The sequence below is a fragment of the Acinonyx jubatus genome, chromosome A3, assembly GCF_027475565.1.
Source record: "Acinonyx jubatus isolate Ajub_Pintada_27869175 chromosome A3, VMU_Ajub_asm_v1.0, whole genome shotgun sequence".
NCBI classification, from domain to species: Eukaryota; Metazoa; Chordata; class Mammalia; order Carnivora; family Felidae; genus Acinonyx; species Acinonyx jubatus.
In genome coordinates, this window is record NC_069388.1 from 44,611,660 (window position 1) to 44,624,506 (window position 12,847).

Sequence of the window (12,847 nt, forward strand, 5' to 3'; positions counted from 1 at the left end):
TATGTAATTCAGGAAAGCACTTGCTACGTGAGCATAGAGTAGGGATATCACAAGAACGCAGAGCATTCATCTTTTACCTCGCTTGGTTCTCATCAGCACACAGGTAAACAAAAGACAATATAAAACACACAGAGAGATACTGTATGGGAACCAAAACGAGGCAATGATTTGTTCTGTTCAGGATAGTTAGGGACACTAAGACCAACCGCTGCTAAAAGTCGCATAAGCCACAGGAGCCAGCCAGGCTGGTGGAGTGAGGGAGTGAGGTGAGGGGTGAGAGGCATGGTACGGGCAATGGGAATAGAAAAGGCAGAGGACCCGGGCACCCATGGACCTGAAAAAGGCCCCAGGTGCACAGAGCTGGGAGGCCATACAGGCCCTGGAGTTCCCCAGGGGCGGAGTCTGAGAAAGACACCCAGGGCTCTTAGGGAATAACCCCCAGGGCCACGTAGCACAGTTCCCATCTCATTCTACCTGAGCAGTGATGCCCTCAGAATGGAGCACGAGTGTGGGGTGATGGATGCTCTCAGGGAGAGCAGAGTGTCAGTCACTGAAGCGCAGTACAGGCCAGAGTGAAGGCAGCTATGAGTGCAGCCATAGCATCAGGGATGAAGTCGCTGTATCTTTAATGGTTTATTTCATTTTTTAAATACGAAGATTTGAAACCACTAGAGCAAACTGAAAATGTTAAGACTAGCCAAAGTCCGTCAGTGAGTACAGTTCCATGTTACATGACCTGTGGTCACCACCCAGGCCTTTCCTCACCTGACCCCACGCCAGTGACGATGTAGGTGCTAGCTCCCTCGTGCCTGGGAACAACACCTGCACCATTTGGCCCTGGGACACCTTTCTTGGCTCCTAAGGTGGTCTGACAGTCTCAGTGCTGGAACACCTTGTTTTCTCAGGATCTAAACTCTGGGACACTGAGTGTGGTTCTGTGCCCTCTTCTCTCTCAGATCTATACTCACTCCCAAAGGATATTCAGCCCCAAGATTTCAATGCCTCCTAAATGTTGGACTCCTCAATATTTCTGTCTAGACCAGACTTCCCACCTGAAGTCCAGGTTTGTATATCATCTCACCTCAGGGGTCCAGAGGGATCTCACACTGACAAGCTCCACCTAGACCACGGTCCTGTCCTTCTGTGTAACCCTACCCCATCACCAGCACTCTGTCCACTTATCCGAGGCCTTTCCTTTCCTTTATTTTATGTTAAGAAGCAAACTCAAAACATTGTGTCATTCCACCTCTGAGGTCTCCAGCATCCCTGCTTTGGGTTTTTTTCTTTGCATACATCACTTTCTGAGCTGTTAATATTTGTAACCCCCACAAAGGCAGGGGTTAGGTGGTCTTCATCACTTCTCTACCCCAGTGGGTGCTCAATAAATACCATCCTGAGATAAGGGGAGGCTGCTGCTGTCCCTGTTTATCTGACGGACACTGATGGTCTTTCGGGTCTCTGCTTCAGCTTCACTTCTTCCATGAAGACCTTTCTAATGTATGTCTTCCCCTCCACCTCTTACCCGGCAGAATGAACACTTCCTCAGTTGGTGCCCCCGTGGGTTCTGGATGTGATTTTACTGTGGCTGCTAGAAACTCATGCACAAACATTAAACACTTGGTGTACCCATCTGGTTCCTTGAGGCTAGGGGCCTGTCATACTCAGCCAGGCCAGGTCCCAGCATGTAGTAGGCCCACAGTAAACATTTCTCAAACAGCCTTGCTTTGTTGGCCCTCATTATCTGCTGCCCTTTATCCATCAGACAATCTTCTTTTTTTTTTTAAGACTTACCCATCAGACAATCCTGGTTTAGACTTCATTGAGATTGATACCTTCCCCTGAGTGGCTTAACTATTGTGTTGTACATGAGCCTGGCTTGAACTGTGGATTTTTAGATTGCGTGCTAGGCTATAAAACAACTAGATATAAAACATCAGATCTTAAATAAAATTAAGGAGTTGTTACACAGCTTTATTCAATGAATGTGGTAAATGACAATACTTTTTTGGCCTAAGCACTGAGCCTAGGATGAGTCCCAATTTACACACAGGAGAATGAGGAGAATGAGGAGAATGAGGCTCATGTGTCTAAGCATATTGTCTAAGGTTAGAGAACAATACAAGGCAACACTGGGATGGAACCCAGGTCCGACCCTATAGAGTTCCAGGGTAAAGCATGGGAAGGGGAATATATGCAATACTCTGTCCTATGTGCACACAACTGATCTGTCCCACTGGTGATGGACATTTGGATTAGTTCTAGTTTTAGGCTACTGTGAAGAATGTTTGCTGAGCACAAGCTCCAACCCATCTTTTGGTGACCTGTGTGTGCGTTTCTCTTTCCCTCAGCAGGGCGTAGCAAGGGTACTTCAAACTTGTATTTAACTTGTGTTAGCCAAAAACTTGACTGAGTAGGTGTGCCCCATCACCAGTTCCCCTACAACTTTAAACTTCAAGTTTAAACTAAGAGAGAAATTCAAGGCAATTTATAGTTACTATTCTTTCATGTAACTTTTACATTCACATGATCATATTTTCTTTCTCTTTCTAAAAAAATATATTTTGGAAAGCTACTTTAATATCTTACCTAGCCAAGAGATAAGTTTTCACAGAGAATGACTGCCATGCATGGCATCATCTCTAGAAAGGGTATGGCATTTTTATAGGAAACCCTAGTATCAAGTAAGGAAACTATCAATAAAGAAGTATGGTTTTCCTTCCTGTATCTTGTGAATTTGTTCAATGTTTATCTGAATGATAAAAAATAAATTTGAAGGTTCTTTGAGAATGATTATCCTAAAATCTTTTTCAGAAACAAAGAAGTATAAAAATTTCCTATTCCTTAAAAAAAACAGTTGAACAAATTCAACATCTTTCTTCCTTTTTTCTTCTACCTTTCTTTTTTATCCTCCCCTTTCATTGCTCTCTCTTTTCCCTTCCCTTTGCTTTTTAACTTATCCTTATAAGAAAAAGTTAGCACATGAAAATACCAGCATGAAATGCCACCTATACATAAGGTATTAAAAACAACTTAAATTAAAATCCAGGGTTGGAGTTTGAATTTACCCTGCAGAGGAGACAGAAGTAGAGTGAAAAAGTAGCAATATATCAAACAAAATTTAGGTAGCTAAATACTCATATTGATTTCAATACAAGTCCCTGGAAAACAGTAAAGCTAATTTTATTCACACCATTTGAAAAGGAAAACAATGAGTCTGAACAGGTAACAGGTGTACAGAGCACAAAAGTGAGAGGCCCTTTATGTGTAAATGTATAAGAGTGTTCTCCCAAAAGACATTAACACATTGCGCTAATAGTGGAAGTAAATGTGGAGATTGCAGATAATCTTTTTGTAGCCATGAATGTTCATTTAGTCCACTCGATTCTCATTGTTTACTGTAAGAATTTTGCCAGAGTTTTATTGCACAATTAATATGTATTCATCATCTGCTTAAAATTTAAGTGTTCTCACATTAAAAAATATTTTGTTGGACTTATAAAAACCAAGATAATAATTTAAAAAATTATTGATAATGTACACTTAAAATTCTCTCTTTACTACAGACATCTGTGTGCCACCATTTACTGGAAAATGCTAATAGACTCTAAGAGACAACTCCTGCTTCTGACTGTGTAAATGTACTGAAACATTAGTGAGGATATGATTTTTCACACTCTGGCCTTTTGATGAAACGCCTTCCCAATACCAGTGTGTCATCTTATCCTACAATTTCACACATCAGCTGCCAGGGCATCTACCCCAGAGCCCAGTTTCACATTGCACTAATGAGTCAACACCTGTTAAGAGTGGAGAAATCTGAACCTTGTTAGCGATTGTGAAGTCTCCTGGGAGTTTGGATGCTGAGCATTGTCATACTCACCGCCGGCGTGTCTGTACTGAGGACCCTAGCAGCAGCCGTGATGAAGTCCCCCACCAGCATTGAGAAGCCAGGCAAACCCAGGGAGAAGAAGCGGGGTGGACAGTGCCTTATAATGGTATTTAAGATATCCTAGAGGCAGAGATAAGAAAGCACAACTGTAATTTTCAAGAACAAAATTCCAGAGTAGACAGTTCATTTGTATATATGGCCACTATATGATAATCTAAGGGAACGAGGGTCACAGAAATTTTTCAGTAAAATGGGTACTGGGAGATGACTTAGTCCAAGGGCTATTGCACCCATTGTACAGGTAAGAGAAGGGACACTAAGTTGTAAGATGACATGCCCAAAATCTAAATCATGGCATTGGGACTAGACACTTCTGTCTTTCACCTTAAGGTGAAAGCTTCAGACAAGCTCCAGGGAGTATTCAGGTAGATATATAAATAAGACCTGCAAACACCTATTACTTTCAAAACTCTCCAATTTTCAAAAGTTAAAGCACACTGTTTCATTAAAAAATCTTTAAGTAGGCAAAGAGATGGAAATATTCACTCTTCGGATAGTTCTATGTGTTAAACAATGGGAATGAATAGAGCACGGTCACACTCAGGCAGTCAGTGTGGCTCTGGGTACAAGTGAGAACACCAGGTAAAAGTGCAAATGTAGCAGCTGCCATTTACATGGTGTGCAACATGAAGACCCCCGACTGCCGAGACACCTGGTGTTGCCGTGTCTGGAATGGCCTGCCGTGGTGGGTGGCAGGCTGGCCCCTGCGCACCAGCTCTGTTCTGAGACAGACACCACATTCCAGCCTGTGGCAGAGCAGGGCTCCACCACCAGATAGTGTTCATGCCACCCACAGCCAGGCCACATCTCTGAAGCCACCTGTGCGAGTGTGTGTGTGCACAGGGAATTAGAAAACCACAAACTTCTCTTACGTACTTCTAGGCCATGCACATTAATCAAACATACTCAACTACTAGAGGTATGTGTCTTGTAGTTATTCAATCTATAGTTAGTCTCAAAATACAAGCCAAGAAGCAAAATTTTAAAAAATCTGATTTCTTGGGGCGCCTGGGTGGCGCAGTCGGTTAAGCATCCCACTTCAGCCAGATCACAATCTCGCGGTCCGTGAGTTCGAGCCCCGCGTCAGGCTCTGGGCTGATGGCTCAGAGCCTGGCGCCTGTTTCCGATTCTGTGTCTCCCTCTCTCTCTGCCCCTTCCCCGTTCATGCTCTGTCTCTCTCTGTCCCAAAAATAAATAAACGTTGAAAAAAAATTAAAAAAAAATCTGATTTCTTTTCTATGGCTATTTTAAAAATCCTTTAAAATAATCCTGGGGCACCTGGGTGGCTCAGTTGGTTAAGTGTCTGACTCTTGATTTGAGCTGGCCCAGGTCATGACCTCACGGTTCGTGAGATCAAGCCCGGCATCAAGCTGTGTACTGACAGTGTGGAACCTGTCTGGGATTCTCTCTCTCCCTCTCTCTCTGCCCCTCATCCACTCGCACACACACATACACACACACACTCTCTGTTTGAAAATAAATAAACTTAAAATAAATGAATAAAATAATCCTGATTCAATTTGATTAAATTAGAACAAAGTAGTAGCAACACACTAAATCCTAACACGTTAAGTCCTTTACCTCATTTCACAATCTGTTAATCTTGAAAGAGAATTTTTATGTGTTCACAATACATTTTTTTCCCAAGACTTGTTTTTGTCCCTATGTAATGGATTTATTTGGTTTCTACAAATTGTGCTGTTCATATCCTTAAAATGACTATCCTGTGCTTACTCCATTAGAGCTCATATGTGGTAGTTTAGCTAGTACTAATTTAAAGTTTTAGCGTTTCAGCAGAGCTTTTCCTATACCAAAAATACAGAGATAGGTAAACAGATAAAGGAGGGGAGGAAAGAAAAACCTGAACCACACTTCTCCCAAGTTAATGTTTAACCCTGCTTTAATCATGTCCTTTGATACACTTTAGGGTCCATATCAGCCAAGGCAAACATTCTAAGGGGCTGAGCAGATGGATGCTGTAGTTTAGAAAGTGTGTAGTAAACTCATGCTCCAAGAGTGGAACAAAAGATCCACCTTTTTCATAATTAAGCCTCTGATTAATGCCCTGGGCTCCTCACCACACACCTGTAATTACTCACAGAGGTGCGCATTGTGCTGGGCCTTGTCTAGGAATATCAGGCATCAAGCTACCCGGCAGCAGATGGAAGAACATTTCTGTTGACATATGCCACACTGAAAGGATTCATGTCAACCTGGCCAGCAAGGTAGCAGAATGCTGTGTATCTGAAGATTAATAATGCAAACAACCACCATGTTAACTTGGTTATGTTTGTGTTCATTCCATCTGTTGAGATGAGGAACTAAGCCTTGAACCCTGAAGATTTTTAAAATCTTTGGCACAAACTTAAATAAGCCATTTTCACCACTGGAATTTAGAATTTTAATTAAAAAAAATTTTCTGTGACAAGTTTATGGGAATTAGGAGCTAAATCCTTTAACAAGCTAAGGCCAGAATTTGTAAATGAAATCATTTTGCTTCATAAGATTCATGTGTGTAAAAGTGAAGTGCTCTGTAAATGGGGCATGCACCAAAAATTACTAAGTTGCCACCAATGCTAAAGACAGCAGAAACACATGAAGCCGAGATAGAGTCACACGGCTCCCCGCCTCTGGATCTGCGCCAGTCACTTCAACGGAACCTGTTTCTATGGGCAAGAAGATTGGAAAGAGAGGGCAAAATAACAGATGGCTAGCCTACCCTACTATGCCACCCACGTAAGACAGAGCCCTGAGGAGAAGTGGGGCCTGGGTAGCTGTCGCCAGTTAAAGGCAGCACTGGGGTAGGGGTAATGTGGGAGTCAAAGAGGGAACTGAATGGCTAGTCAGCCAAATTATGGCCATATGCCTGCTTATTTTGCTTGTCCATACTGAAATGGAACAACCCAAAGATTCTGTCTTTGTGATGACATGTTGAAGTTAGGAATGACTGTGTGGTGCTTAAAAGAGAACAGCTGCATATACTCAATGGAGGGACATCCATTGAGGGCTCCACTCGTATCTAGTAGAATCTTCTTTCACCTTCTCCTCCCACTTTAATCACGGTAAGATCATAGCTATTGCTGGACTCTCTGAAAAAATAAAAATCTTGAGACTCTGAAACTTTTTGCACAGACTCCAAGGCTTCATATATAGAACGGACTGTGCTTCCCAAATGGTCAAATTATTCATGTACAACCTCATGCCTTCTGCCAAATTTACATCCAAAGTGAACATTATTTGTCTCTTTTTCAAAGCAACTCATTTTTTTTAAACTTAAATAATATTATTCTGGAAAATCAGTGTCCTATGTCACAAGTAGAAAATAGTCCTATGTCAATACAGTAACAGTAAATCAAGGCTACTGAATTTTTGCTACATATCACTATCTGATGGAGGCTCCCCTTGTTACAAAGGGCGGTTTGGTCTTCAGGGTGGTGTGAGAGTTCTGTACCTGCTCCAACTGGCCTAGCTGAGAGAGTATCAAGGACTGATGGAGATGAGGAAAGGGGCCATCGTTCTTCCTGGGTGACTGGAGGCTGTTTAGTGAAACCTCTCCTGTGACTACCAGTAGGAAATGCCCCTGCACTCAAACCCTGGTGTGATGAAAAGTGCACTGGGACTGGGGTCTCAAAGCTTAGGTTCAAGGCCGAGTGTATGTGACTGCAGGCAGATCATGTCATGCCTAGAGCTTCATGTTTCTCTTCCATTAAATGGGATGACTCCCTCCCACAGAGTCCTATCTAATGACATAGATGTGAACACATGCCTTTCTAAACTGAACTGAAAAGTACCATACAGGAGTAAAGACGGTGACAAGTAAAAAAAATGATTTTTTTTTTTCAAAAAGGAAGGGCTCTGAAGGATTTTACTTTCTAGAATTTACTTTGTAGGTTTTGTTTGTAGAATTCTCTGGACTATTATTTTGCTGATATTCGGAAAGAACATTTTAGAAGATTTTGAAGGTGGCATAAATAAGACTCTTAGTTGACATTATCCCAGATATTAAAAACCTCTAGACATTAGTGCTCTCAAATAACATTCCTAGCAAAGCATTATAGCCATTATAATGTATATAATTTCTAAGGCAAATAATAAAATCAAAACAGGAAAATGGTATTTTTAGATTTTCTAGCTTCCATTTTTCTAAGGAGTTCTAGAATTTGCCTGAAACAAGTGACTCTGGTAGCAAAAATTAGTTTCTTTTTCCATACTCTAAATAGACTAAAAACAATAAGCTAAACAATAAGTCCAATGAAAAATGGACTCTAAAACAGGAATTAGGCGTATTTTTGAGAACTGACCAGTGTGAAGCACAAAGTTCTTTCACATGTTTTTTTCAAAGGAAATAAAATTCATTCTGCAACATGCTGCCATATAGTAAAAAGACCACCAAACTAGTATTTTTCTCCTGTTTCTGGTTAAAAGTCCACACGCATGCTACACAGTGAGTGTGAAAGCTGCACTGTAAGATGATAATTGTGAATTTGCAGCTTATCAAAAGATTCCAGCTTATGAGAAAGTAACTGGTGAGAACATCTGTCTCTTATCACTGATCTTACAAAAAATCAGGTAATTCAAATAGAGGCATGTTGTTTCCTCTCCTCCAAAGCACCGTTCTATAAACACAAACTGCATTCAGCCTGGTAAATGAATCGCTTTAATTGAATGCTATGTACACAGTAACTGGAAAAACCATAAGTGATAAGAAAAACATATGGTGATGGCAACAGAAATTGGTTTATTCATTTTGCATAGCGTTGTTTCTTTAGTTCTCTTATAATTGACCTTTAGAACGATAAATGTGTAAAATAATTTTGTTTATTATGGCTCCAAACCTTCCAACAATTACACAAAATGAAAATTTAAAAGGAAGGATTCATTCTGGAAGCATTTCCATTGTTTACATAATTGCACAGCTATAATTTAGTGCTCATGTTGTTATGGAAAATAAAAAAAAAAGGGCCATTACAGGCCATTTCAATTCAAAATATTGCACAGTGGTGTCAAAAATGGGGGAAAATGTTCACTTTAAAGCAGTTTAAAATGGATTAACCCTGTAAACAAAAACATTTCAGTATAGTGTTCTATGAAACAGAAATGTTCAAGAAGTAGCCATCGTTCAAACGGAATTAGAAATGTTGCAACTGTACTTTCACACCAATTACATATATATTATTCACTTAATATTTGCTCATGGCCCAGCAGATGATGGTTGTAACACAATAGCCGACCATCTGTCTCCCTGCCTTTCCTTAGCGGACTTGCGCCTGCTCCTCAGGGGCAGACGGGTCCGGTTATGCCACCTAAAGTCACTCAGACCTTCCAGGAAGGCAAACAGAGCTGCTAAGAAATAAAACTCATGTATACAGAATCACTGAACTGCTTCTTTAATTTTTTACTTTAAGAAAAATAAAATGCTGCGTAATGAATAACTTCACCATTTTTCAGGGAACGTACCTGCCTTTTATCTAGAAAATTCTAGAGGGAGCTCTTTTGTTTGGTAAAAGGGAGAATGTTCAGATCTGGTTATCTCATTAATCTGGTTAATGAAAAGGTTCAACTCATTCCACACCCAAGTGTAATTACTAATTATAAAAATATTTGAATGTAAAAGGGTACTTTTAACACTAACCCTGAATATAATTTAAACTTTAACAATCAAAAAGGCAGCCACAATCCTGCAGTACCTCAAGAACATATTTGAAAGTATCAATTATCTCTCTATTAGCAAAGCTCAGAAATGCTGAGTGACCAAAAAAAAAAAAAAAAAAAAAAAGAAAGAAAGAAAAATTAGTTACCAGAAGAACAGATCCTTCAAAGTCTCAAGGCCTGGGCCACTTGCTTCTGCTAGTAGGACTTTGCTCCCTCAGCTCTGTGCAGAAGACGCTCTTTACATACCTCAAGCTGCTACCTGGCTTCTTCATGGTCTACATTGGTTCAGGTAGGATTTTTGTTGATAAAAATAAAGCCTTTATGATTATGGCCTTTAAAAGAAGCATGGCAGATCATGTCTTAAGCACTGAGCTTCCAGAGAAGTCACTGACACTAAACACATAGCAGGGCAAAGCTAAAGATTACTTTCAAGATCTGAGTCAAGGAATAGGTAGTATGTGTTATACATTATCTGTTTAAAAGGGCCGAGTATGGTGTGATCTGTTTGGAGAAGAAGCAGAGACTTGTGTAAGTGCTGGAAAAATGTGACCTCTCTGAGTGTAACTACATTATGAAGGCCAGGAGAAATATGACAGGACAGAGTAATTGGGTTCTGTAGCTGGAGAAACAAAGTCACCTAGTACTTCTCACCATGAAATATACTATGGAGAAGACACAGTTTCCCTGACAGCAGTGTACAAAGGAAAAAGGGAGTGAGAAATGTGAAATGAATTTCTGATGGCCACTTGAGTGGCTCTGACCATTTGTATGACATCAGGATTTCAGGAGTGACAGAACATCAGGCAGAGGGCAGAAAAAGTTGCTGCAACCCTCAGCCCTAAGGAGAGAGCCTTGAATGTTTTTTTATGACTGCTTGCAATTAATTCTGCATCTGTGAGGAAGAATTTTGCTAGCCTTTAAACTCATCAGGACTGTCTGCTTCAGGAAAAAAAGAGCGATTGGTTGGCTGACTGAGTTTAAGAAACACTATATGAATTTTATTTTATACTAAAGTTGGTATGTCACCAGATTGTCTTAACTGCTTCTTTTTCACTTTGTTGTCTGTAAGAGCTTTATTGACAGTGCTGAATCCTAACCACTAGACCACCAGGGAGAGCTTTATTGAGATATAATTTACATGTACTAAAAATCACCCTTTAAAGTGTATATTTTAGTAGTTTTCGGCATTTTCATAAAATTGTGTCCTATCACCACTATCTAATTTGAGAACATCTTCAAAATGAAACCGTCTACCCATTAGCAGTCCTTCACCATTCCTGCCTATAGGCAACCTCTAATCTGCTTTCTGTCTCTACAGATGTGCCCATCCTGGACATTTCAGGATACGGACACATAGACCACATGACTGTTTTTGTTTTTGTTTTTGTTTTTGTTTTAACCTGGCTTCTCTCATTTGGGCAGGTGTTTTAAGTTCATACATGTTGCAGCATGTAGCAATACTTTATTCCTTTTTGTGGCTAAATAATAGTCCACTGTGTTGATATACTACATTTGTTTATCCAATCATCAGTTAATGGATATTCAGGTTGTTTCCACCTTTTGGTGATTGTGCTGCTATGAAAATCTGTGACCCAGTTTTTGTTTGAATAGTTACTGTCAATACTTTGGGGTATATACCTAGAAATGGAATTGCTGGTTCATAAGGTAATTCTATGTTTAACTTTTGAGGAACAAACTGTTTTCCACAGCAGCTTCACCCTTTCATAGTCTTTTGTTTATTTTTGAGAGAGAAAGAGAGAGAGAGAGAGAGAGAGAGAGAGTGAGTTGGGTAGGGGCAGAGAGAGAGGGAGAGAGAGGATCTGAAGCAGGTTCTGAGATGAGAGCAGACAGCCTGGTGTGGAGCTCGAACTCATGAACCATAAGATCATGATCTGAGCAGAAGTTGGACAGTCAACCGATTGAGCCATCCAGGCGCCCCACCATTTCACATTCTTACCAGTAATATATGAGGGTTCCAATTTCTCCACTTGCTCGCCAACATGCTAGTTTTTTGTGTTTTTTAAAAATTATTATAACTACTCTAGAGAGTATGAAGTGGCATCTCAATGTAGCTTTGATTTCCATTTCCCTAGTGACTAATCTTTTATTCTTTTCACATCTTTTCACATGCTTTGTTGGCCATTATGATATCTTCCTTGGAGAAATGTCTAAGTCTTTCACCCACTTTTAAATGAGGCTGTTTGTCTTTTGGCTATTAAGTTATAAAACTTTTTTATGTATTCTGGGCATTAGACCCTTAATCAAATATATGATTTGCAAATATATTCTACCATTCTGTGGGTTGTCTTTCACTTGCTTGATGGTAAACTTTGTTGTGCAAAAATTTTTAATTTTGATGAAGTACAATTTTTACATTTTTTCTTCTGTTGCTTGTACTTTTGGTGTCATATCTAGGAGTTTTATAGTTTTAGCTCTTATATTTAGGTCTTTGGTCCATTTTGAATTAATGTCTATATATGGTCTGAGGCAGGAATACAACTGCAGACTTTTGCATGTGGATATTCAGATGTCCCAGCACTGCTTGTTGAAGAGACTACTGTTTTCCCACTAAACTGTCTTGGCACCCTTGTTGGAAATCAGATGACCAGAGATATATAGGTTTATTTCTGGACTTTTAGTTCTATTCCATTATCTATATATCCAACCTTTTACCAGCACCAGCACCATTTTGATTACTGTAGCTTTGCAGCGAGTTTTGTTTTTTTTTTAACTTTTTTCATCTTCATTTTTGAGAGAGAGACAGAGACAGAGCATGAACAGGGGAGGGGAATAGAGAGAGGGAGACACAGAATCGTAACAGGGCGTAGGCTCTGAGCTGTCAGCATAGAGCCTGACGTGGGGCTCAAACCCTCAAGTCATGAGTGAGAGTATGACCTGAGCCAAAGTCGGATGCTCAACCAACTGAGCCACCCAGGTGCCCCTGCAGTGAGTTTTGAATAGCGAACTCTGAGTCCTCTGGCTTTGTTCTTTTTCAAGATTGTCTTGTCTATCCAAGGTTCCTTGCAATTGCCTAAGAATTTTAGGATCAGCTTTTTCCATTTCTGTAAAAATTGGAATTTTGATAAGGATCCCATTGAATTTGCAGATGAATTTGGGGAGTATTGTCATCTTAACAATATTAAGCATTCCAATCCAGGAACACGGGTCATTTTTTGACTTATTTTGGTCTTCTTTAATTTCTTATAGCAATGTTTTTTGGTTTTCAGTGTATCTCTTTCATTTCCT

At 40.1% G+C, this 12,847-nt stretch overlaps 1 protein-coding gene across 7 annotated transcripts in view; it reads right to left on the bottom strand.

Annotated features, from left to right (window-relative positions):
* RALGAPA2 (Ral GTPase activating protein catalytic subunit alpha 2) overlaps positions 1–12,847 on the bottom strand; it is a 312,686-nt gene that overhangs the window by 142,856 nt on the left and 156,983 nt on the right. For all 7 annotated transcript variants that reach the window (XM_027069474.2, XM_053200306.1, XM_027069476.2 and 4 more), the window contains one exon: positions 3,881–4,009. In XM_027069474.2, coding sequence (XP_026925275.1) covers positions 3,881–4,009 — 129 coding nt within the window. The remainder of the gene's footprint in view (positions 1–3,880; positions 4,010–12,847) is intronic.